This window comes from Carex rostrata, chromosome 13 (genome assembly GCF_964058835.1).
Source record: "Carex rostrata chromosome 13, lpCarRost1.2, whole genome shotgun sequence".
NCBI lineage: Eukaryota > Viridiplantae > Streptophyta > Magnoliopsida > Poales > Cyperaceae > Carex > Carex rostrata.
In genome coordinates, this window is record NC_135930.1 from 4,270,139 (window position 1) to 4,297,131 (window position 26,993).

The 26,993-nt window shown below is 34.9% G+C and overlaps 2 protein-coding genes and 2 non-coding genes across 7 annotated transcripts; 3 read left to right on the forward strand and 1 right to left on the reverse strand.

Moving 5' to 3' along the window:
* Positions 1–1,467: 1,467 nt before the first annotated feature.
* Positions 1,468–5,049, reverse strand: LOC144564518 (putative disease resistance protein RGA3). The gene is made up of 2 exons (XM_078314112.1): positions 3,228–5,049; positions 1,468–3,083 (listed from the first exon to the last, which is right to left on the reverse strand). The coding sequence occupies exons 1-2, from the start codon at positions 5,047–5,049 to the stop codon at positions 1,468–1,470; spliced, it is 3,438 nt and encodes a 1,145-aa protein (XP_078170238.1).
* Positions 5,050–16,528: 11,479 nt separating this feature from the next.
* Positions 16,529–16,749, forward strand: LOC144564885 (small nucleolar RNA U3). Its single transcript, XR_013514776.1, has one exon. It is a non-coding gene; the product is annotated as a small nucleolar RNA U3 (small nucleolar RNA).
* A 5,131-nt stretch (positions 16,750–21,880) lies between these two features.
* ICS2 (isochorismate synthase 2) lies at positions 21,881–25,869 on the forward strand. 4 transcript variants are annotated; one of them, XM_078313906.1, is made up of 15 exons: positions 21,881–22,287; positions 22,481–22,725; positions 22,832–22,949; positions 23,067–23,183; positions 23,278–23,427; positions 23,511–23,585; positions 23,672–23,740; positions 23,871–23,989; positions 24,081–24,138; positions 24,406–24,516; positions 24,665–24,749; positions 24,881–24,978; positions 25,101–25,193; positions 25,294–25,372; positions 25,642–25,869. In XM_078313906.1, the coding sequence occupies exons 1-14, from the start codon at positions 21,976–21,978 to the stop codon at positions 25,366–25,368; spliced, it is 1,725 nt and encodes a 574-aa protein (XP_078170032.1). In that variant the 5' UTR covers positions 21,881–21,975; the 3' UTR covers positions 25,369–25,372; positions 25,642–25,869. The 4 variants fall into 4 exon arrangements, 1 of the variants encoding a protein (XP_078170032.1); XR_013514593.1 differs by having other exon boundaries at positions 21,894–22,287; positions 24,894–24,978; XR_013514594.1 differs by having other exon boundaries at positions 21,894–22,287; positions 24,699–24,749.
* A 485-nt stretch (positions 25,870–26,354) lies between these two features.
* On the forward strand, positions 26,355–26,436 carry TRNAS-AGA (transfer RNA serine (anticodon AGA)). The gene has a single exon. It is a non-coding gene; the product is annotated as a tRNA-Ser (tRNA).
* The last annotated feature ends 557 nt before the right edge of the window (positions 26,437–26,993 follow it).

Genomic DNA, 26,993 nt, shown 5'->3' on the forward strand with positions numbered 1-26,993 from the left:
AACAGATCAAAGGTTGCAGAATTCATCACAGAAAAACAGGTTGCTGACTGGCCTATAGAGGGTCAATCAAGCTGCAGTTCAGTTTGTGATTGAGCTGGTACAACATTTGTACCAGTAAAAATCCTAAATAGCTCCAATGCTAAAGTGTTAATGCAAGCACTATACGATACCGACTACAACAGCTTGGGATATTTAATCTAGTTCTTCATGATTTGCACATAAGTAAAATACTAGAAAACAAAAAATTAGGAAAATTGATTTTGAACCACAGTTAGCACTAAGCTGCTAATTTAACTTGCCAAACATATATTGATGGACAAATCTGTAATAGGCAAAAAAAAAAATCTAAAAACCTTAAATATTTTTTTAATAGATGACAACTAGAGACTAGAGAGTTATGTAGTCCTGTAGAAAAATGCTTTCAAATCTATTCATTACTCTATTCACCAAAAAAAAAAAAAAATTCCAACATTAGTAAACCAGCATAGCATAAGCTGGTACACCCATATGAATCACTACTAAACACAAAATAAAATAGGAAAGACCAGATAAAAAAACACTTAATATAATGCATACAGGCTCTTTCAATGTACCAATTGCACAAACTTATGTCGGTTAGAGTGGTGCTTGAATTAAGCTAATAGTCCCTCCACTTCGGAAATTTTGCTCATCACGCCTTAGAAATTGCTGATATTGTTTTTTATCTGCAAAAAACTCTAACTCAAATACTATCTAAATTGAGTAAAAAGAGCAACTAGGTAGTGAGTTATATTGTCTCAATAGGTCTTATATAAGCATCAAATATCCTGTTGTTCAAACAAATATTGTACCCAGAAGAAACTTCATATTTTCCATTTGCAACATATATTATGTGGCTGAGTTAAACAATGTTCTCATCTTTTTTTTTGGTTTTAGATTTTCACATTCAATTGTTAATTATTTAATAGACACTTTTCAAACTTTTTAAATAACACTCCTCGTCTTGTAGGGGCTTCGGACTGGCTACATCTAGGCATAGTTAGAAGTTTGAAATGTTAGTATTTCTGAAATTTAATTTAAAAATAAATGTAACAGAAATTAATAAATTGGGAAGAAGGAGAGATATACCTTGGTGAATAAACTACAGTGGCAGTTATTTGTATCTTGTACATGGTATTTAAGAAATTACATTTTTGCCATTGTGCTTAAGCAGTGGAGCTTGCATAATTCCATCCTCTACTCTTCTGGACTTCCACACCTATACAACAGCAACATGGCACTCGTTGGAAGGGCCGATGTTTGTGTTTGCATGAGTCATCGATAAGAAGTTATACAAAGAACAAGGGTTGCAAAGGAGAACCTAATCAATTGAAAGAGTCGCTGAGAGGATTCAGAAGTTGGAAACATAGAGAACGAAACAAGAAAAATTTAGGTAGAAAAACAAACATAATAATACTTACGAGGACGGTTGAAATAGAATCAGAGAGCTTATTGACTTTGAATGCGCTGAGAAACCAGAGAAGCAGGCAATTCTGGGATTTCTTCTAGCAAAGTAGCCTTGAAAATGGTAAGTTCTTCAAGGGCAGTGAGCATCACCATTGTAACAGGCAATGATCGCAGCGAGCTTCCATCATAGATGATCAATGTCTTGAGGGTACTACTGTTTTGCAAGAGCCATTTCTCGGGAAGGGCCTCCATCCCGGAACACTCTTCAACTTTCAGATTACTAACGAAGCTTAGGCATCTAAATGGTTCAATATGAAGGAGACAGAGGTGATCAATGGAGAGTGAACTGTTTTTTAAAGAGATCAAGGTGTTTCCTGTGTTGACATTATGTGCTTGTTGCATAGATGAAATTTCAATGAGCTTGTCACATCCACGGATGGACAGGTGTCTGAGTGATGTAAATGCATTTTCAGAGGAAGGGATACAAGTAATATTTGCACTGTTTTTAATATAAAGCTCAGCAAGTGTTGAGAGCTGTGATGCTGACTCTAGCAATGGCACATCAAGTTCGCCACAGTTTCCTAATAGAAGAGATTCTAGTTTCACAGGCAGGATGATGCTTTGGTTATCAACTATTACCAGCTTTGGGCTTCCCTTTATAACTAAGTGTTTTAGTGACACAAAGTTCCCAAATGCACCAGTTGGTAGCTGAACCAGATTCTCACAGTCTTCGATGGTTAGTTTCACAACAGCTTGTAAGTCTAGGTTTTTTTGCTGCAGAAATCCATTCAATGCTGTTAATTTGGGACATTTGGTAATATGTACTTCTCTAAGTGATGATTTCATAAATGATGGTGCTGGAGCTGTAATGTTAGAACCATGGTGCATATTTGGAAGGGAATTGAGTCCCACATTATCTACATGAAATCTGAATAGAGAAAAAGGAATGGCCGGAATTCTGGCCAGGTTTGGACATTTTTCAATTGCAAATCCTTTTAGATTTGGAAAGCCATAACAAATGTGTGGTTCTGTCCAGGATTTCCATTTTGACATGTTGCAGAAATATAGCCACTCCAAAGATGGAAAGGCACAATCACTTGAGCTATCACATGAATAGTCCACTTCTTTCACTTCATCCATTTCTTTAAGAAAAAGTTTTTTGAGATATGGCATTTGCCCAAGAAAAGGTAGTGCTTCCCAAAGAGGACACCCTTCAAGTGTGAGGGATGATAGGTGTAGATGAGATGAAGCCATCATCCAATCTGGAGATTTGTGACCTTTATAATACTTAATGGTCAATTCCTTGAGATTTCCATTGGGTTGGAGGTTATCAATGACTTGCTCAGGGTCAGGAGAATTGATCCCTTTCCAATTCAGGGTCAGTGAAATAAGACTTTTCTTTTTGGATAGTTTGGCATTCATAGCTTCAACTGGATTACCTACATTCTGAAGATTATGAATAGAAAGCCTTCGAAGATTGTTTAGCATCTCTAGCTCATCTATATGGTGACCACTCTCTCGTCCAACAAAAAAATCCAACTCTTGTAGAGAGGTTAACTTGTGTACGCGGTGAATTTTTTGCATCACCATGCTGGGATGGCTCATATAGCGTAAGCTAATAAGATTGGTCATTCCAGTTATTTCAACTCCCTCATAATCTGAATAATTTCAATACCAATTGGGCATTTCAAGTACTTGTAGATGGTAAAGCTTATAAATTGAATTAGGAAGCAAATATCTATATGATTGCCTCATATGTAATTTGAGTTTGACCTTTAGAAAGCGAAGATGCAACAAACTACCAATCTCCTCCGGCAATTCACATCTACAATTTTTCCCTTGTATAACCAATAAACGCAAAGTTTCTTTTAGTGAGCCATTTGGGGGAACAAATTGATCTCGATTGATTTGATCTTCAGACAAGGTTATTACCAAGGTGCGTAAATTCTTAAGATTGGATATCCTTTTGATTTCACTTTCATGAATGGAGACATGTACAGTGCTAGGTATAATATCAGATATGCTTTTTGGTTCTACTCTGCAACATTCTCCTTTCGAAACATTTTGTGCCAAATCATGCATCAAATCATGCATAATATACCCATTATTTGTCTGAAAATCTCGCTCAAAGAAAGATTTTCTAAACAGATGATTGAAGTACTCTTCTCCAATATCTTCTGGCCTTGCTCCTCCATGTAACTCTTGGCGTATGAATCCAGAGGCCATCCACATTTTGATCAACTCTATTTTATTGAACATATAATCTTGAGGAAATATGCAGCAAAATCTAAAGCATTCTTGCAAATTTGTTGGTAGATGGTAATAGCTCAATTTCAGCACATCTGCCACATCCTTAGCTTGCTCTAAGTTGATTAGTGAATCACAGCTCAAAATTCTCTTCCAGTAATTGAAATCAATGTATGAATTCAATAGGTTTCCAATCACCTTTGTTGCTAGGGGGCTACCTCGGAGCTTCTTTACAATATCAGTTCCGATCTTTTGCAAATCTCTATGATTGTCAGGGTTAACACCGGAAAATGCATACTCATTAAACAGTTCTAACAATTCTTTCTCTTCCAAGCATTTTAACAATAGATTTTCTCGTTCCAAGTTTAGTACACGAGCAAGCATGTCAGCTACTGATTTCATTCTAGTTGTGAGTAAAATTTTGCTTCCTTGTTGTCCAAATTTCAAGGGAATCAATTTCTCCCAATCACCCATTTTGTCATCATTCCACACATCATCTAGAATAAAAAGAATTTTCTTTGAAAGTATCTTTTCCTTCAATTTTATCTGAAGGCAATTCAACGATTCATTCTCACGACATTTTTCACCTAGTTCTTGGAGGATTTTTCTTATTATATCTACAACATTGAAGCTTGTTGAAACACAAACCCAAATTGTTTTGTCAAAATGGTTCTCTTTGCTAACCTCCTCAAAGATTAACTGTGCAAGAGTGGTTTTCCCTAATCCACCCACCCCCACAATACTTAAGGCAGATAAATTTCCATGAGATACTGGTTTCTTTAACCATTCAATTATCATGGCCTTCTCATTCTCACGGCCAACCACTTTGCTTTCAGTTAAAAAGGATGTAGTCTCTCGACTACAAGTGTAAATAGGCTGATTATTTTGTTTTGCAAGACCATGAAAATCTAGTGCACTGGTAAATTGGAAGAAATGGCCAACACCTGCGGCAACCAGATCTAACATTTCTACAGTCTCCCTTAACCTCTTCAATGTATCTTCACTAATACTAGAACCAGTGAATTTTCTCTTCAGCGAACCAATTATTGAAGAGGAAGACCCACTCACCTGGTCTCGAGCTTTCACCATGTCTTCAAGCTCCCGGTATTTGAGTTCATCAAGCACATCTTCAGCTGCTAAGAAAGCTTCTTTGAATTCCTCCAGCCAAGCATTCACCCCTGAATTTGGGTGCTTCAATTTTAGAGACTCGGCAACACCCATGACAGCTGCAATCTTGGGAAGAGCTGCTTTCACCCTACGTAGCTCAGATTTAATATCATTTGGCAACATACACTCGGCCAAGTAGGAATAAGCCGTGTCGACTAGGTTGCTAATGATTGCGGATCCCCACCACTCAGTAACAGTTGAAAGAGCCATATTTGGAGATTGTTTTCTTCTAACTTACTACTACTCTGGGTTTTTTTTTCAGTTTTTTTTTTTTTTTGGTTTTTAACTAGCAAGGGTTGTTGTGTACAGTAGTACAATAAAGAAAACTAACAATTTGTAGTAGAAGAAAAAAGATCGGCTAATAAAGAGATGAAATAGATTTCCAGAAACAGAGTGAAAGGACAGATGAAATACACAGTGAAAAACAGAGACAATAATAGATTTCCAGGAGAAGCAAAAGAGATGAAATGAAGTTAAAAGAGTTCAAACAGCATTATTGGCGATCATAGATTTCTTTCTTCTTTTTTGCAATGTTCAATAACAGAATTCCAGAGATGCATAAGAGATGAATCCGCAACAAAGTTGAGTTTAAACAATTAATTAATTAGCGATCATAATCTCTGTGGCATGCAAAGAGTAAACATTATATGTAGCAAATAATTAATAAGTCTATCCACCTACAGAAAATCTAAAAGTACAACATCAGTGACCCGTTACACGGTAAATTAATGTTTTGGTCAAAAAGTCATATTCAAGTCAAAAAGTGGAAACCAAGATTTACGGTATATATTATTTTTTTTGGTCAAAAACAAATTGGAGTACTTTTGTCCCTACTAAACAAATTCTATGGAATCAAATTGGGGTGCTTTCCCTCTGAAGTGCATCTTTTCCTCTCTCTTTTTTTTCATTTAGAATGGCTTAAAGAACTCGGTAAAAACTATTCAAAACTAATTTTATTTGGTTCTGCACCGAATTCTCATTAAAAATATGAGAATATGTAAAATAATTAATACTTTTAGACCCCTTTAATGATAAAATTATGCTTTCATCCTTCATTTTATTCTTAAGACAATCGACAACTATAATATATGGCTCGCATTCAAGGATATGAATCTGCTGCTATTCTTAAAAGAATAGCAGCTTGCTACTCTTCGTTTATGTGCCTATCTCTCTCTTTAAAAGAGGAGGAGAGAGAGGGGGAAGAAAAAAGGTAGAGAGAGATAGAGAGGATAGCACCAAATTTGAATAGCAGCAGATTTCGCTCCCGCATTCAAGCAGGCTGAGTTCGAATATTTGTATTTTTTTAATTAATTTAAATTATAAATATTTGTTTTAACTAATAAGAGTCATTAAATAAAATTATCAAAATAATTAGATAAGTTATGCCTTTTCAAATTACAATTACGTAACAGAAAGTACAAGAATCATCCTAAAAAGCCAGTGATTGATAAATAAAGCCGTTATATCTTAGAAAAATAAACATACCACTCCATGATGTTGGTTGTCTCATGTCTGCCACCAGGAACTCCATGATGTTAGTTGTCTGCCACTAGGAACTAACGAGTGCACATAGAAAATTATGTTTTATAAAAAATAGTTAAAAGGCAATTTCTTTAAAAAAATTCTAAATTAAAACTTAAGTCACATTTAAAAAAAAAAAAATACAATACACATTAACGTGTTATTATAAAAAAAAAATCAAATTTCAATGCAGATACTATTACTCTTTGAGGAAGTCAGTAATTGTGGACTCTCTATTTTCTAATTAAATAATTAATGAACTGTCAGTCGTTTCCAATTAATCAAAATCTATTAACCACTAGATTAATGTATTACCCTATTAATTTTCTTCATAACGTATGAATAATAAATAACGATTATATTTTTCCAAAAGAAAATATATTCTTTTGGGCACGGGTGTGTTTTGAAATTATAAATTTTATAACATGTCAACTGCGATGCCAAAACAGGTTGAACGTTACAAACCAATATAAATCAAAATTTTCATATAAATTAAATTTGTTAAAAGTTAACTCATCAGTCATTAAGGAAACATATACCTAACTGGGACTGGTGCAATGATGTAGAACCTCAAGTCAGAAACAAAAAGATGAATAGACGCAGCAGGGACAAAAGAGATTTAAAGAATCACCGTGTGGCGGGACCATCCCGTCAGATCTCGGGCCAGGATGACTGTCTGTGGGGTCCATACGAAGCCTTCTCTATAACAAGACAAAATCGAGGTATGTACATTGTAGTGTTATCCTTGGATTGAATAAAGAAACTACTTTTTTTCTTTTCTTCTAAATTTCTTGTTTTGAGTCTTTTTTTCTTGTCATTTAATTACAAGATAAATTCGAAAATATCTCAAAATCCACCTAAAGTTAAAAAAATATTCTCAAATTGCCACAAAATTTGGAATCAAGTACATAACAAACACACTACATTCAGTGGATATTTTTCACTAGAGGTTTATTGCGTAACATAATTAGGCCTGGAGACTTGATTTTGTTGTAATTTGTTTGGGTTCACTTCAGATCCACAGCTAGCCAAATAATAACGGTTAAATACAACATGAGAGAAAAGGAATCAAAATTTCATACTGAGTGAATTTTAAAATTGATATGGTTGACTGTATGCTAAAATTGGAGTACTGTCAGAAGAAACCTGGTTACAAATCACTAAAAATGATTCAAAACTTTAAAATGCAATGATTGTTATATCTTCAAAATGATAGAGCAGAACAGTTATGGGAATATGATTTAACCCTCTAAGATATCCTTATTAAGTTCCAGATAATTTAGTCGGAACATAAATTGGTCTGTGTGAACTAAAATCTTGAAAAAAGCCCCAGGGAACTTATCCTACACCAAGCCACTAGAACCCGAAGCTAAATTCCAAGTACCCAGAATCTTAGCTAAATTTGAACTAAATAAATTTCGTTAACAGTCTCAAATGTTGGAGGATTCTGTTGAATATTGAATCAATAGTTGAGTTAGTGTATTTCATGATTAGCATAGAGTCTATATTTAGTACATGTAGTAGCAGTTTCAGAATAATGGACAGCAGGGGCATTTTAGGAAACAACAGAAGTTATATTTAGATTGAACTGTATTTTTAGAAAGTAGTGGATGGTTATTGTTTAGGTATAGAGTAGTGGTTTAAATACGTATGAACTTCTGTAATTTGAGTTTTGAGAGAATACAATATAGCAGTTTTCAGAAATTTGTGTTAGTTTACCAGCAGTTTTCAGAAATTTGTCGTAGAGAGGAGGAACAGAGAGCGATCCCAGGGGTTTTACGTATTTTGAATTTATATCCCGAAATTTTTAAATATGCCATTATACAAAAATAAATAAACCAAAACGCCATTCGTGGTTGGATTTACTATAAATCGCATGGCCGCTCTGGTGGGAAGCGGGCAGCCTGAATGTGGCCGCTTTGGAGCGAAGCGGTTATTTTATTGGGCCGCTTTGGAGCATAGCGGGCACCTGGCCGCTTTGGAGCATAGCGGGCACCTGGCCGCTTGCGGGGGTAGCGGGCACCAGGCCTGCACGCGGGCCAGCGGCCATGGACGCCAGTTTATTTATAGATAGCAAAGAAGCAGAGAGTTGAGAGAAATTCATTTCACGGACACAAACCATTCTTTTCAGCTGTAAGTATTTTATTTTTATTTTTTTTAAAAAAAATTTTAGTATTTATAATTAATTTAATTAATTTTTAATTTTAGGTTTTCTTATACTCATACCAAATGGCTGTTATGGTATCTATTTACACTGGTGGTGAGATTTTAACAGGCCCTAATGGGGTTTATTACAGTATCGGGCCTGTTTCTGTGATACCTGTAATCTCAGGTACTGATTTGTTGGTTCTGAAATCGATTATTTCTCAGAACCTCGGATTGAATCAGGATCGATATGACCTTGATATTCAGGCCAAAATTAGCATGCCCACTGGTTCAGGCCAAACTTGGTTCCAACTTTTTCCTGTTCAGAATGATGGAGTCTGGCAGGTACTGTACAACCAGACAATTAGTTTTTCTGGGGGTGGATACAAGATAATTGAACTCTTTGTGGAGATTAACCGATTCCAGCGTCCTAACCCCCTTGCAAGGTTAATCCGGGGTGCTATTCGGGCTAATGCCTCAACCTCCTCAAGTCCAGTGTCCCAACCCCCTTTCCAGATTGATATGCCTGATAGTAGTAATGCCCCAGTTCAGGAGGGCCGACGGTCTACTAGTCGGCCCTCCCGTCGGTCCCGAATCCCTTTGCCGATTGACATGCCTGAGAGTAGTCAAGGCCCAGTTCAGAGGGACCGACCGTCTAATAGTCAGCACTCCCATCGATCCCGAGCCCAGCCTTGTGATCCGGAGGAAACTGAGGAGACGGTGGATCCGGAAATACAAGAGGCAGAGGAAAATTGGGGGGATGTTGATCCTGATTGCATGAGCGATCACAGTGACACAGCAGATACGAGGCCTGTGCTCGGGCAGACAAAAAAATTCAAGGTTGATAAAGGGTTTCGGATAATGGGTCGCGGGGTTGAGCACCCGATTGCAGCTTTCAATGACCTGTCAGGTTTTCAGGAAGCAAATGTGGGGTTATTTGGTAGACATGCAGAGTTTGAAAATGAATTGTCAGAGGGACAAACCTATGATTCAAAGGAGGAAATGAAAGCTGCAATTTACAAGTTTCACATTCTTTGTAATAAAGAGATTAAGAATACGCACAGTGACAAACAACGGATTAGGTTCAAGTGCAAGGACCCCAGATGTGGTTGGTACATTAATGCCGAGAGTCCCGCCATGACCTGCCCCGATATAGGTCTTCGGATAGCTCCACATATGCGCATATGCAGGGCATGTGTCTGGCTCGGGTCTGCCCCAATCTGGCACATCTGTCTTGCAAGTGATTGTCGGACGGCCAACAATCAGATGCGCCCAAGACCAATGCTGCAACAACATGCATGGTCCAATAAATGTCTTGTTCTTCTTCAGACATGCTTGATTAAGACCCCTGTACAATGTTAGTGTTAACAACCGGTGTAGTGATGATATTTTTCATATTGAAATTTGTAAACAATAATTTCAAGTCACACACCTATACAAGCATGCGAGAGTCGCAGCCCCCCAATTGTACTTGCTCGCATTGGGCAAATCAGCCAGCAATGGGAGATAGCACAGCCGTACCTGATCTCCGTGTGAATCAGGGAACAATTTGACTGTGATCATCTCCAAAATGTATGCACGCAAGTGCTGATCAATGGTGGCCTGTTATTTATTTTAATTAAAATATTATTTAGAAGAAAACTGAAATTTTGTATAAGTAAATAATATAAAATTTACATACCTGAGGGGGACGACTACTAGCAGCTGGAAACTCCTTGAAGGCGGTTCTCAGCTTTGCCAAGCTGATGATACCTGGGGAGATCTGTTTCTTGGAGCCTCTCTTCTTCTCTTTCTGCAAAGCAGCGTGCGGTATCCCCAACAGGTCCTCGCACAAGGATCTGAAATCTCCATACTCGACGCCCGTCACAGGCTCCCCGACAATGGTCATACCCCATAGACAACTGACATCCTGTAGGGTGACTGTCATCTCAGCGTGGGGGAGATGAAATGAGTGGGTCTCGGGACGCCATCGCTCAATGAGCCCAGAGCACAATCCCGGATCCGCAATCTCCTCGGCCATCTGGGATAGCTGGTACAATCCCATGGCACGCAACGTCCCTGCATATGCCTTCTGGTACTTAAGCCACATTTTGTTGTGGCGTACTGTAACTGTATCTAGTCCCTAAATTAAAAAAAAAATATTAATAAAATTTGAAATAAAATTTGAAATAAAATTATAATTTTATTAATAGTATAAAACTTACTCCAGTGGCAGCCTCCAAGATACGGTGCTCCGCATTCGGGTACCAGAGAAAGTCTGATACCCGATCAGTGCGGTGCCGGATACCGGGGACCACAGATGCCAATGCCGCATCGACATACTGTGACATCTCATATGGAGTGGGTACTGGTGCACCTCTACTGGAAGAATGTATATCCCTACTAGAAGACGGTCCAGATCCCATAGATGTCATGCTGTATTTATTTTGGTCTTATTAGGATTTCAAATTAAATTTCAAAAAATAATTATAGTTTGGGTATTAATTATTTTGGTCAATAACTAATTTTCATAATTTTGGTACAATACGATAATTATTTTGGTCAAATAATCAATTTTGGTACAATGCGATAATTATTTTGGTCAAATAATCAATTTTGGTACAATGCGATAATTATTTTGGTCAAATAATCAATTTTGGTACAATTTTACAATTATTTTGATCAATAATCAATTTACATACAATTTCATAATTATTTTGGTACAATTTCATAATTACCTGATCCTAAACCCTAAATATTTACCTTACTCCTACTCCTAATCCTACTTCTATTTTAAACTAAAATTTAAATTTAGAAAGAAGAAGAAAATTACCTGATTTGAAGGGATGGAATGAGAAATGAGGATTGATATCAAAAAAACGTAATTCTGGGTTTATATACGGTACCATGGCCGCTTGCCTGGGTTGAGGCGTGGCCGCTACGCCCCAAAGCGGCCAGCCCGTTGCCCTCCAATGCGGCCCAGCCCGCTGGGCTTTAATGCGGCCCAACAAATGTACCGCTTTGCTCAGAAGCGGCCCAGCTCCAGGTGCCCGCTGCCCTCAGAAGCGGCCATGCGAAATTTATAATTTCCAATCGAAAATGGCGTTTTGGTTTATTTATTTTTGTATAATGGCATTTTTAAAAATTTCGGATTTATATCTCATCAGTCAACGGAAAAAAATTGATATAAATTTAGCTGACATGGTATAAATGCAATTGAAATGCAATTGCATGGATGTAGAGAATTTGAAATTAAGTTTGAAGATAATTTTATTTGACAGTTATTTTCTATTTGCAATTGCATTTTAATATGGACCTCTCGGCGACTAGTGCTCTCAGTTCATGCAATGCCATTTTCTCGAAAAGTTGCGGAAGCAACAACCTCATTATGACAATAGAACTTTCCTGTAACATCCATAGCCCCATAAAAACGTAGAAATTATAATGTACAGGGGCGGAAGGTAATGGTTTCAAAAGGAGGCTTAGCTACCCCCATCCATTGAAAATTTGTAATTTTGTCCATTGAATTTTATAATTTTTATATGTATTAATACTTTTAGCCCCCTCTATAAAATAAAATTACACTACTATTTGTTTCCTAGCTCCCGTCATCTCAATATTCTAGTTCCGCCCCTGATAATGTACACGCTCCTATTTTACTTACTCCTCAATTCTCACATCTAGCCCCATGGAGAAAAAGGAGAGGGAAGAAATGATAGGTTAGGTCCCATATTTGAGGGGCTATGTTTGATTGAAATGATGGGTCCCAAAAATATCATGTACAACAAAAATAAATTATAAAATAAGATTATAGTGAACCTCCCCTCTATTTCGGGATCAGATTTTTGCAAAGTTTGTTTCTTTTCGGCTTCAATAAAGAAACAGTGTACCACAGAATCTGTTATCATGTCACATATATATGTAAGACTTCCCACTTAGTACTTCATACAGACCCAATGTGCTAGAGTGCGAGAAAATTGGGTGCAATGCATGCTTGGTACTCAGACTCGTACCTTTCCACTACAACAAAAAAAAAAAAAAAAAAATGAGAAAGGTTTATAATTTCAATAGAGAATTGATTTTGAATAGGTTCTCTTGTTGCAAATACCACAACCATTTTGAGATATTTTCAGCTGATACTCATTATATTAGAGTGTAAAAAGACATTTCTTATCTATTGTGAAATTTGCCCCAACTATAGATGACACTTTTCTTCAGTTCTCCGTACTAATAATTAATCAATAACATTTATATTTTTGGGTTTGAGATTTGGTCAGTAAATTTCCACGAACAGTGTGGTAAATTTTTCTCGATTTAGAACTTCATGTCAGTTTAGTGCTTTGGGTGTCAATAATTAATGACTAAAAGAACAAAATTATTATGGGTTATTTGCAAATGATATTGATCGGCACATGAGAGGCTTTAAAAGTCCTAAACATTAGCATTTTGAAAAGAAAACCTACCTTTACAACACCAACTGAAATTCGCTTGGAACCTTCTTTATACATGGTGGCGCCCCGTAATTTCATGTTCTCTATAGTGGAACTCTCTAGAGGCAATCTGGTCTGAGCAGGAAGCCAGCAATGGATGTGCACGCAAAAGCTCACTAATTTTCGGCATTTTTACAAGCAGGAAGTGCACGAATATTAAAAGAGATTCATGAATTTTTAAATTAGACCACTAGTTTGCATTCTGATTAGACGGTTTGAATCGAAACTTATTAAATAGACGGATGTATGAATAGAATTCTCTTTATTTCTACTGTTGATATGTTTTGTCCCCAAAATGTCACCGTATTTTCCAACGGTAAAATATTTTCTGGCATGAGACCTGTACAATAGAGAATACAAATAAAATATAAGTATTAGTTGTTATAATAATGATACTGTAAATTATAAGACTCACTTAATTAGTCTTTATTTGTCAAGAGATATAGAAGCTCTTGCAAAAATTGCGCTTTTTTCAGTGTGACTAATTATTTTGGAAAAAATAAATAAATTGTAATTAGTGGAAATAGTATATATCGGCATTCTATATATAAAATATTGAGTGAGGGGGTGGTACTTTGCAACATACGGATTAAGCGCACTATAAATTCATATATTTTGTTTTTAAAGTTTAAACAGTCAATTCGAATCATGTACTCAATATAATATTATATAAAAATGTATTTGGAAACCAAAATTTCATTTTTTTTATATTTGTTTAATTACTCGTTTTTAGATAGATAAAAAATCACTTTTTTTAATGGTCCAAAATCTTTAGATTAGATGATATTCGACCTATTTAAAAAATAGCAAAACAAATATATATAAAATTTGTAAAATTTGGTCTATTAGTATATTTTTATGAAGATCATGTTGAGAAATTCAAATCGACTATTTCGAAATTAAAAACCAAACAAAAAAAATCCATAGCATGGACCAATGTATTCATTACAAAGTACTACAACCTCACTCTAAAATATTATAGTATGTTGCTCAGTAGTAATTTCCTACGCATCTAGATTAAGACTATGTTCGGATTTTACTGTTTATGTGGGAAAAAAAAATTTACTCGGACTAAATTTTTTTTTTCCACATAAACATTACAAAATCAGTTCAAAAAAATTTGAATTCCACTCCTATATCCATTTCCAATATGGAGCCGAACAGAGCCTAATTCTTGTTGTTCTTAACAAATTTCTTACCATTTCATCATCTCCTTTTTAAGTCTTGTTATTTAAATGAAATGTTATTAAGCAATACATAATCCCAAAGCAACATTATCTGTTGAAACAGTACAAATTATAATACAACGTCAAATAAATACATGAGCATATAATCTAATAATTGAAGGGGGAAAAAATCAAAAACTGACCACAAAAATGAATTTAGCTCATCACATTAATTAGAACCTTAAATATTTTTTGCTATATAAAACAAAACCTATTCAAATTTTTTTTTATCTTTGTAATTGCAATTTGTTTTTGCTCACTTGCAGCCCAGATTTAAAATAACCCGGTGGTGACTTAAGTTCCTTCATAGTTGAAAGAAGTTGTAAATTTTATGTTTATCTGCTATTTTTAATGAAAATTTATAGATTGTTTTCTATTCATGATGTATTTATTTAAGAATAATTATATGAAAACCCCCACTCCCATCCCTCAATTTTTCCCGCACTCTCTCTCTTCCTTAACTGCCATATATCCCCCACTAATTTCGTTAAAAGTTTCCTTTTATCTCCGCATTAAATTAGACTGTCATTTAATACCAATCCCCGCATTAATTATTCCTTTAAAAACAATCTCCGCATTAATTATACTGTTATCTAATAACAATCCCCGTTGATGTTCAAAAAAATATTTATCATTATTTCTGAGAAGTATTTACCTTTGTAACATAGAGTATTTATCATTATGTCTGAGAGTATTTATCATTGATGTTTTACTGTAAGTTACAATTATGTCTGAGAAGTATTTATTTATGTAATACAAAGTATTTATCCATGTAACATAAAGTATTTATCATTATACATGAGAGTATTTATCATTGATGTTTTACTGAAAGTTGCAAGTATGCCTGAGAAATATTTATGCATGTAACATAAAGTATTTATCTATATAATGTAAAGTATTTACCTATGTAATATAAAATATTTATCATTATGTCTCAGGGTATTTATCATTGGGTGAGGGGATTGTTTATTTAATGGTCTCCAATTGTGCGGGGACGATTCAAAAAACAAGGAAATTTTGTGCGGGGACAATTAATGGATTGATTTATTCTTTCATAAATAGAGATCATTGCATAGGGTTTAATACCTGACAAATTCAAGTTAAATACTTTGATGCTTCAAGTTAAATACCCACAGTTTTTTAAACGCTCATTAATGATTGAGCAGTCCCCCCATGTTTAATGGTCCCCAGTTGTGCGGGGACGATTCAAAAAAAAAAAAAGTTTGTGCGGGGACAATTAATGGATTGATTTATTCTTTCATAAATAGATATCATTGCAGAGGGTTTAATACATGACAAATTCAAGGTAAATACTTTGATGCTTCAAGTTAAATACCCATAGTTTTTAAAACGCTCATTAATGATTGAGCGGTCCCCCCATGTTTTTTTTGGCCGTATCTGCGGGGATAAATGCGGGGTGGAGACTGCGAGGATTGTTATCAGCGTCATTTATTTAATTATACCTCACTCTAAAATATAGCTTGATATATTTTTTTTTATGAGTGAATCTATGGTACTATGCATATCACAGGTTGTTACCGTGCTACGGCTCTATATTCGAGTTTTCAAATCCTAACTGTCGATCCGAATCGTTCATCTTATTCTCCATATTAATATGTGTTTGGAGACCAAATTTTACATTTTTTGAAAAAAATTTACTATTTTTTTAGATATTTAGAAAATCACTTGATCTGAAAATTCTGGACCATCCAAAAACAATGATTTTCAATAAATCCAAAAAAATAGTAAAAAAATTTCAAAAAATGTAAAATTTGGTCTCCAAACACATATTAATATGGAGAACAAGATGAACGGTTCGGATCGACCGTTAGGATTTGAAAACTCAAATATAGAGCCATAGCACGGTAACAAATCGTAATATGCATAGTACCATAGACTCACTCTTTTTTTATTATTAAATTCACCTATCGTTATAATAAAGCACCAAAGTTAAATTCCTATCCGCCTCTTTGTTTCTTTCTTCTTAGGATTAGGGAATCTCCGGGACAGCGATTGATTCCCAAAATTAGAATTTATTACCAAAGTTCAAAATAAGTATATATTCAGTTTGAAAACAATGAAGAACTCAACAATAATATATACAAGACAAATACGGGTGTTGGCTTCTTCTTTTTTTCTCCACAATTGAGGGCCGCACAAAGAATACGGGCCTAATAATGGGCTTTAATGAAGAGCAAAACCTACAAGTCCCAAATAATCTCTGGCCGCTTTCTTACATAGTTCCGGTTTTGTAGGTTAATTTATCCCACGAGAGTAAATAAAGTTTCTTCATGAACGGTTATATAGTGAGAGAAGAGCTGCTATCTCACGACCTTACTTGAACAGGATCTGTTCTATAGGATCGTACTACTGCTTCCTTGAGAGCAAAAAAGACAGGCACCGAAGTCTGGTTGATGACCTTATGACTACTGGACCAGAGCGTGATTAATGGTTCTGATCCCTCCTCAGGGAGGGTATCTGTGGCTGTAGATGATCGTTCCCAGCTTGCTCTGGTTTGCTGGGGTGGCTCAGTGGTTGTCTGACAGACTAACAATATTTTTATTTTTTCAATTTTAACTCATTTTGGGAAATTAGTGTTTGATGAATAAAGGAATCAATATGTTGAAATATATCAGCGACTTTTCAATTTGAACTCATTTTGGGAAATTAGTGTTTGATGAATGAAGGAATCAATATCAATATGTTGAAATATATCAGCGACTTTTCAATTTTAACTCATTTTGGGAAATTAGTGTTTGATGAATAAAGGAATCAATATGTTGAAATATATCAGCGACTCAAGTACCAGTATCAGTATCAGAGGACAGGTACTACTGGTACCGTGCAAATTCACTTAATTCGACATTAAAACACCAAGTCAATTATGCCTAAAACACAAAAACGATGATGAAAGCATACGGAGAAAGAATGGAAAGATTGAGAATATGAATAATTTGACTGAAATGTAACTTCATCTGAAAACACAAGCATAGCTGTGGCCGGCAACGGCAAGCCTCTCACAAGGTTGGAACTCTATCGGATCATAATCCCAAACCCGATAAAATGAGAACCCATGGCGCAACTGCAACAGATATGATTGGGCTACTCGCACCCAAACAGCACTAGCCGGATCCGGATCCGCAAGTTCTTGCCATTGCCACACTGTCGCTTCTCCTCTCGCTCTAGCTCTGAACAAGGATTTGTTAAATTTATCAACCATGTACAGACCTGGAAGAAGCCATTTCCGTTCTCTCATGGTAAATCTTAATTCTCCGATTAAAAACCATTTATCTATTATCTATGATGCATGTGAAGCCGCTGCTTTTATTGGATTTTTTTATTTTTAAAAGCGTGGTAATTCAATTTATGGTTTCTATCATCCTCTTTATCTTAAATACGATTGATTCAAAGAAAAAAATTATTTCCTTTAAGATATATATGATTATATTTATAAGAAATTTAATTATAAAAATAATCATATTGATGATAAAAATAATGGATTGAATTATCGAAAAAAATTGTATTTAAGATAAAGAGAATGAATAAAAATTTAAAATAGTCAAATTAAATTTTTATTGGAGAAAAATTTACATCTAGCATGATATATCATCAATTGCAAAAGAACCGGATGTAAACCAAAATCAAATGAGATTTTACTAAAACCGAAAAACTTAATTTTATTGGAGAAAAATTCGAGTCACATGCTTTTGTAATTATCTTATTTCAGTGATATGAAATAGGGATTAGCCTTTTTTATAACAAAAAAAGTTGGAAGAAAAATTAGAGTCACATGCTTTTGTAATAATTTCGAGTTCCAAATTCAGACGCATCCATCAATTTTAACTGCAGAAAAGAGAACTAATTTATTTATGTATTACTTAGAACGCTTTATTTTGTTCGGATGGCTTTATTTGATGAAATCTATATATTGTTGAGTTGGCGTTAATAATCCAAAGTCTAACATATCTGTCTCAAATTTATAAATTAAAATATGAGAGCTAATTTTTGTGCATGTGAGAATACGCCGAAATTTTTATAAATATTAAAAAAAAATACGAAATTACGAAATCTATTCAGTTTTTGAATGGATTTCAAAAAACACCCCTTCCGCTTACTAAATAACTGGATATTTATTTTTTTTCCTGTTACTCAATTCTCAGAACTTAGAAAAAATTTGAAGATTATCAGGTTATTGAGTAACCGGAAATGAGTTCGGTTTTTTTTAGGGGAGATGATATGAGTACCCGCACTCTCATCCCCCCATTGTACCCCCAATTTTATTTGTTCAATCTTGTTCCCATTTCTCATGATCTATAAGAAATTTTGCGAATCTAAAACCACGAACGTCTTCTACACAATTTTATCTTTCAAATGAGATCTATGATGACATACTTTCGGGTTCGTCATCATACAAGTATTTATACCTCGTCATTTAAGTATTTATACCTAGTATTTTTCACATATGACACTGCTGACATTTAAAAGTATTAATATCAAGTATTACAAGTATTTATATCTATGCACTGAAGTATTTATACCTATGTGGTCAACTATTTTTGTTAGAGAAAAGTTGACGCAGGGACGATTAGGGAAATGTGATGCGGAGATGCGGGGTCCACGATTGGGGATAAATACTTACAAGTATAGGTATAAATACTTGTATGATGCGGTATAAATACTTGCATGATGCGGTATAAATACTTGTGTGACGATGAATCCGAAAGTACGTCATCATGGATCTCATTTGAAAGATAAAATTGCGTATAATACATTCGTGGTTTTAGATTCGCAAAATTCCTCATAGAACGTGAGAAATGTGGAAGATATTGAAAAAAAGAAAAAAAAAAAAACCCACATCTAAAAATGTGTATGATTCTTCTCCCCATGTAGTTTGAGTGGTCCCTCCATATAGTTATATCAAGTTAGACATGCAAGTATTAATATCTTAATTTGCAAGTATTAATATCTTAATTTGCAAGTATTAATTTATTATCTTCCAAGTATTTATACTAGTGTTTTGAATAAATTAGTTAGTTAAGTTAGTTTATGGGAAGTTAAAATCTGTTTAAGAGATGGGGGGTACAATGGGGGTACTGGAGTGTGGGGATTTAAATAATTATTCTTTTTTTAGTTATTAAGAAAACCGGAACAAATTTTTTTATAAATTTCGAATTATTGAGTCATATGTTGAGTCCATCTCATCCGTCCATTTTGAGATGCAAAGTCGGGATTGAGGAGTCAAAGTAGGATTTGACTGGGTCCCGCACAAATAAGACCTTATGATTGGTCTCCAGCATTGTCCCAGCCGTAAAACCCGCAAAACTTTAGCATTGAGAAATGAATATTTAAATCAACAATTAAAAAGAGTACCCACCCTCATCTACTTTTGTTCTCTTGCGTCATTTGTCGGCATATCCTTTTCATATAACGGGTCACTTTGATAATAAAAAAAGAAATGCAGTAACTTGGTACACTAACGAAGGGGATTCAAGTAATGTAGAAATTTGGGAGCCAATTACTGTTAGCACCTACTCTCTTCAATTTTCCGGCTAGTAACCGGACAGTTTTTCAATTTTCGGGAATTGAGTAACCGGAAAGAATATCAACATCCGGTTACTCAGTAAACGGAAGGGTTATTTTTTAAAATTTATTCAGTAACTAAGTAGATTTCGTAATTTTGTATTTTTTTTGGATAATTATAAAATTTTTGGGAGAATACGTGACATATTTGAGTAAAAATTGGAAGTCAAGTCACCAAATTATTTAATACCCTTGTTATTATAATAAATGATTTTTCACATCCGGATTTTAAACTTATAACCTCTTACATAGAGATTTGCCACTAAACCAAAGACTAGTTCTCTAATACGTAACATATTTGAATTTTTTTTTTATAAATATTAAATAGTTGACTGACTTAACTTTTAATTTTTACTAAAAATAATTTTTTAGACATGTTTTACGTAGCATCACTGGAACCGAGTAAAAGATCTTACATAACCTCAAAATTTGGAACCAAATTTTCAGATTTAAAGTGTTTTTTTAAACAGAAAGAGTAGTTGATTTTTTTTTCTGAAATAGAATGAGTGTTGAATTTTTTTTTTCTGAAATAAAATAAAACACTTCGAATCCGAGTTTTTTTTCGGATCCATCTATGTCATCAAAAAACTAAAACCCATTATATTTCTCTTTATTATTTAATAATAATTTCTATAAATAAAAAATTCACCCCCAAGCCAAATCAGTTTCTTTCTATCAGATTCTTTTAACAGTCGATGGATAGGAAGATCAGAGTTTTCGATTTTAATCTGAAACCAATCTAGAAACATAACTCAGAATTGTACTTGGTCCGATTAGCTGAAAGGATATTCACTCTACTGGAAAGAAGACAAAAGTGGACCGAATATTTTTTTATTTAGAAATATATCAAATTAATTATGGAAATGACATAGATGATTTTTTTTTTCCGTTGTAGACGTTCTATAAGTTTTCAATCATCGCTGCACAAAATCAATATTACTGATTAGATTAGGGATGCCAAAAAAGATCGTAGCTCGTGGTTCAATCGTAACTCGTACTTGATTCGCTTGCTAACAGCTCGTTTGTTATTGGACCGAGCTGTTAACGAGCCAGCTCGGTTCAGAATTAACGAGTTCAAGCTAAGGACTAGCTTGCTTGCTAGCTCACGAGCTAGCTCGGCTAGGCATCAATCTGTGAATTTGTATGAATTTATTTGCATTTTATACTGTCTAACTCGGTTCAGCTCGATCTAAAAAGTTTGTATATATATATATATCTATATATATATTTTTTTTTTTTTTCAAATAAGATCCAGCCAGATCCAGCGAGCTAGCTCGGGCTGACTTGTCACGAGTTCAAGATTAAGTTTTAGCTCAGATGTCCTAGATCCAGCTCACTCAACTGTAACTCGGTTCATAATTAACAAGCCGAGCTAAGATCTAGCTCAGACCGAGCCAGCTCTATTATAAATGCTTACAGGAACCGAATAAATGTTTCAGTTGAGTTCCTTTAAATTCCGGATTTTATGTGGCGGCAATTGAGCACCTGTATGAATGCTTAAAATAATCGAAGCATTGATTCAATTCTTAAAAGAAAATCATATTTCTTTCTGACAAAATATTTTATATATTTCTAAAAATGTAAAATTCTGAATATGTACAAATGAATTTTTTTTTTGTTGGTTTTTCCTTCTCATTTGAACGAAAGCATCATATGAAGCTGTAATATAATAATTTTTTTTCTTCAAATGCAGTTCAACCGAACTTATTATTTTAAATAACATTTGTCTTAATTAGTACCTAATCTTATTTTTCTATCCATTTCTTATTGTGGTTTATATTTTTGTCTTAATCAATACCTAATAAAGTACGCAACTGAACTGTCAGTGCCACTGTTACCTACCGAACACAAATTTGGAGGAGTTCGGATTCTCTAAAGGAACTAAAATTTAGAGTTTAGATCCGGACCGGATGGAATGCAAGGAATGCCTTTAATATTCGTGCAAAATCAAATTGGACGGTCCGGATCAAACCGCAATATTTCTGCTACCTAAGAGGATAGAATTCCCAAGTGTTCACTACACCACTCAAATTTGAAAGCGTTTTTGACAGTTTTGCCCTTATCTCTTGCAACAACTTGAATTACTACGCAATGCCTCTTATCTCTCTTACACTTTCTCTTCTACTGCACTTTCTTTTTAACAATAAGAAGACCAACCAGATCTCCTCTGCTTTCTCTCTCTCTCTTTCTCATCAATGGCAGCAGTAGCTATAAACCCAAAGTGGCGAGTGTCGGCCGGTGTTGCCTGGCAGTGGCAGCAAAGGATGAATGAATATAGATACAGGCATAGTAATGCTAGGCAGCTCCCGCTTGCGTGCTCTGTCTCAATCTCAATGAATGGATGCGACTGTTGCGGCGATGAGGTTCAATTCCCCATCAGCATTTCTGAGACGCACACGCTGCCCCCTGTGCCTACACTGCACTCGGCCCCAGCACAACTCATCTTGGCACTCTCTGCTCTGCAGGCCCAACCCCCTCTTTTCGCCTCCGGCATTATTCGGCTCCAGGTTATTACAATTTCTTGTTTAATTAGTCTAAATTTGTATTGAAATTAAATAATTAATAATTTATTAATGCTGTCCTGTCCTGGCTGCTTTCTTATCTACTACAGAAATTTCTAATGAGCTAGTTTGACTATGAGGATATATATAATTAAATTAACATATATGTATATTGGAAATATGAAATGAGAAAGAGCAGGTGCCGATAAGGGAAAGGGGGGATGCGATCGAGTGGCTGCATGCACAGAAGCACGAGTCCTTGTTCCCACGCTGCTTCTTCTCAGCCCGCTCCGGCACCAGCACCATTGATTTCCCCATCAGTGCCAGTAGCATTACTGATCTGGATCCAAGTAATAATCCTGTAAGCGTTGCCGGAATCGGGTCTGCTGTTTTTTTCCGGGGCTCTGACCCGTTCTCCAGTCACCACTGGACCTCCATCAAGAGGTAGGTACTGGTACCTATTTATTTCTCATCTTTAATTTGTCCCTGTCTAGTTTCATGCCGGTAACACAAAAGTAGTACAATTGGATTTTAATTAATTTGGATGAAGGTTTCTGTCGAGAGAGAGCCCACTAATCCGTGCATATGGCGCCATTCGCTTTGATGCGAGCAGTAATGTTTCCCCTGAATGGCAGGATTATGGTTCTTTCTACTTTATGGTCCCTCAGGTATTGAATCAATCAATATTCTCATGGAATATCAGTATTAATTATTGAAAATTGAATCACAATTAACAAAATACTAAATTGGTATGATTCATGATCAATGGATGTGATGAAGCACAGGTTGAGTTTGATGAGCTAGAGGATGGTTCAATTCTTGCGATGACTATTGCATGGGATGACTCTCTTCAGTACACTTGGCACACAGCCATTCGTCAACTCCAAGCAACACTTCATCAGGTTTCTCCATGCTTCCTAATTAAACGATTTTGAAATTTGAAGTTGAAGGTTTCTTTAATTTATTGGTTTCTCATCTCTCTTAAAATTAAAGCAGATATGTCCATACTTGACAAAAATTAACAAGGAGTCAAACCTTGGAACAAATATTGCTAGTCTGAGTCACGTTCCGATGAAACCGTGTTGGGATAACTCTGTAAAGAAAGCTCTTCAAATGATTAGAAGCTGCGATTATGATCTAGTTAAGGTGAATTGAATTGAATTGAGTCATCCTTCGCTTCTTTGATTAAGAAACTTTTAATGGAAATTAATTAATTCTCCATTCTTCAGGTAGTGTTAGCAAGATGCAGCAGATACCTCACCGACATATGCATTGATCCGATAGAATTACTTGCCTGTTTGAGGGTACTTGATTAATTTACTAAATAATTGTTTTTTTTCATTGCATTAATGATACTGGTACTGGTAAATTAAGGCTAATTATATGACAGGTGGAGGGTCAAAATGCATATCAGTTCTGCATCCAGCCACCTAATGCACCCGCTTTTGTCGGAAATAGTGTATGCTCATCTATATATTTCCACAATTTTGAGAACATTAATTAAAAAAAGTAAATAAAACAAAATAAATAATTTGAAAAAGGAAAGTAAGTACTGTGATGTACTAAATAAAGGTCTGGTTTCTGAATAGCCAGAGCAACTATTTCACCGCAAGAACTTAAACATTGCAAGCGAGGCTTTGGCAGGCACGCGGCCTCGAGGTTTCACAAAATTTGAAGACCTTCATATCGGTCAAGATTTGCTCTTCAGGTTTTCTTTCTGTCTCTAGTTTTAATTTTCCTTTTACACACGTACCGCAGAAAATGAAGTTATTGATTAGTAAATGTTTTCTTATTTGCAGTCCAAAAGATAATATTGAGTTCACAATAGTGAGAGAGAACATACAAAGAAAGCTAGAGGTATGCTGATATTCCAAGCCTACCCCTGCAAAGATTGCAAATATTACATATATGCCCCTAAAAATCCATGCTCATACAAGCTCAAGTTTATTTTCTGTATCCTAGCTAATTAATTACATGAGGAAGAAAAGAGCATATATTATTTCAAAGCTGAGAAATGTTTTTATATGAGATGTTATATCTATTTGCTAATATAAGTCCATATATGTGTGAAATTGTATATATATTCCTTATTTTGTAAACAGAAGAAGCATGAATTTTGTGCAGGCTATATGTAATGAAGTAGTTGTAGAGCCTAAAAAGGCACTGAGAAAACTTCCTCGAGTACAGCACTTGTGCGCACAGCTTTCTGGCAAACTACCTACAGAGGATCATGAGGTGATTTCAAAATATAATATGTTAGCTGATATGTATATACATACGTATGATATGTTAGATTGATTGTCACTCTACATAAATTAATAAAAAAGAATTAGGCTTGGTTTTGTACTGTTTTCACCTTCATTTTAAATTAACTGTTAAACAGTTTGAGGTTTTAAAAACTCTTCATCCTAGCCCAGCTGTTGGTGGATTGCCTACAGAAGAGGCACGAAGATTCATAGAAGAAAATGGTACATAATATTTTTTGTGAACGATTAATTTATATGCAAATTTAATCGGACTGAAGTACATACAAGAAATATAATATACAAACATGAATAAGAAAGAAATCAAAAGACTTGGATCTCCTTAAATTTTGTAGAAATGTTTGATAGAGGAATGTATGCGGGACCTGTCGGGTGGTTTGGTGGAGCAGAAAGTGAATTTGCTGTTGGTATCAGATCAGCTTTAATCGGCAAAGTAATTAAAATATATATCCCTTCTCTTTTCAGTTTTCTTTCAGTAGCAATTTATCTTCATCTCCAATTGTGTATATATATATGTTTGTCATTGATTGTACTATATAACCACAATTAATACAGGGCAATAGCACACGAGTTTATGCCGGTGCTGGTATTGTTGAAGGTACCAATCCTTCTTCTGAGTGGGAAGAACTTGATCTCAAAGCATCCCAGGTCAAAAAGAAATATTTTTGTGTGTTTTATTTTGTTTATTTATTTAAATATTTTCTTTCAAATGAGTATTTTCTTTGATTTTTTTTCGTTTTCTTTTCAGTTCACAAAGCTGTTGCAAAGTAAAGAGCCTGAAATTTGCTATCAAGAAACAGAAAATATCACAACCTCCCTTTGAAAAGGTAATATAATGCTCAAAAGAACCTGAACACAAATTTCTATGATTAATTGTTTTCCTTTCATTTGATGTAAATTAAAGATTTAAATAGCGTTTATCACGTCATAGCGAAACAACTAAAAAACAATACTATTGTCATATTGCGCCGCTATAGCGTGCTATAGCGCCAATAGCTCCATAGCTTTTATGGTACAAAAACGCTATAACGGCGCTATAGTGTGCTATTTAGAACCCTGGTGTAAATTAATGAGTTTGGCATTTTTTTTTTTGCAGGTAGTATTTCTTCTGGTCACTTGTTAGTTGTGAGTGATTGATACCAATTTTGGAGCACGCATTTATGCATGAAAAGAAAATTAATATTAATTGGATAATTGTTTAATTAGTAAAAAAGATTCAAAATGCTAGTTTTGATTGATTGTAATTAAGAATCCAATTGGTGTGTGTATGTAATATGTATATCCCATTTTGCCTCTGCAATAAGAAAAATTCACATTTCTTTTTCTTACTGCGTAGATATATACCAGCAAAATTATAGACTTATTAGGACAAGAATATGTATTTGGGATCAACAAGAATAAGCATTTTTATCCCAATCAACCTATTTTGCTCAAACTCTCAGCATCATGCAAATACTCTTTTGAAGATTGCAAAACAAGAAAATGATCCACTCTTTTGAAATACAAATGACACGTGAGAGTAATTAAGCTGTTTTTTTAGTTGGAAATTGACAAAAAAAAAAATTACACTTTACCGCCAACGGGATATACCGATTACCGAGAGCTTTTTCGTATCACTACTACTAAAAAAAGGGAAATCTTACTTCGGTTGTACAAATTCAGTGCAATACTTGATCGTGTAGAATGAGCTTTTTGGCATGAATCTTAAAACGGACACTTTATATTCATATAGATCTTGTAGTGGTTTTAGTAATCTATCTACAGGTTTTAAATAATTTAAAGATAATTTTGTCTAACAAAATAAAAACGGTGGTCGTGCCGGAGTGGTTATCGGGCATGACTAGAAATCATGTGGGCTTTGCCCGCGCAGGTTCGAATCCTGCCGACCACGTTTTTTTTTTTTTTTCGCTTTTAATCTTATCAACATATCATTGTTTGATTGTACAGTGTCTTGGTCTTGGGGAAAGCAATTCTTCTTTTGCATCATTGATTTGTCGTTTCAACGTTATGAAAGGTAATTAATTTACCCTACTTTAATTTATTTTTTCAATTATGAATTGCGAATCATGCATGAATTAACAAGTTAGTTTAATTCTCTCTTGATCAAAGCATGCTCGTTCATATTTTCTTCAACAAAGTCGAGCCATATATCTCTGCCATCTATCCCCTCTCATTTGGAATCCATATCCTTTCCGGTACCGCTCCGAATTACAAGACACGTGGTATGATTCCCAGAGGCGAAGACAGTCTGCTACAGGAGGCCCTACCCTGGAACTTTTCTTCTTTTTTTTTTTTTAGAAAAAATAAGGGTCACATGCCCATATTTGATTGAATTAAATGGTTACAAAGTTTGTATCCGCAGAAAATAAAATAACACAAAACCAAGAAAAGCTCAAAACAGTTGAGCATTAGTTACTGGTAATAAAAACTGAAAATAAGTAAAGTAAA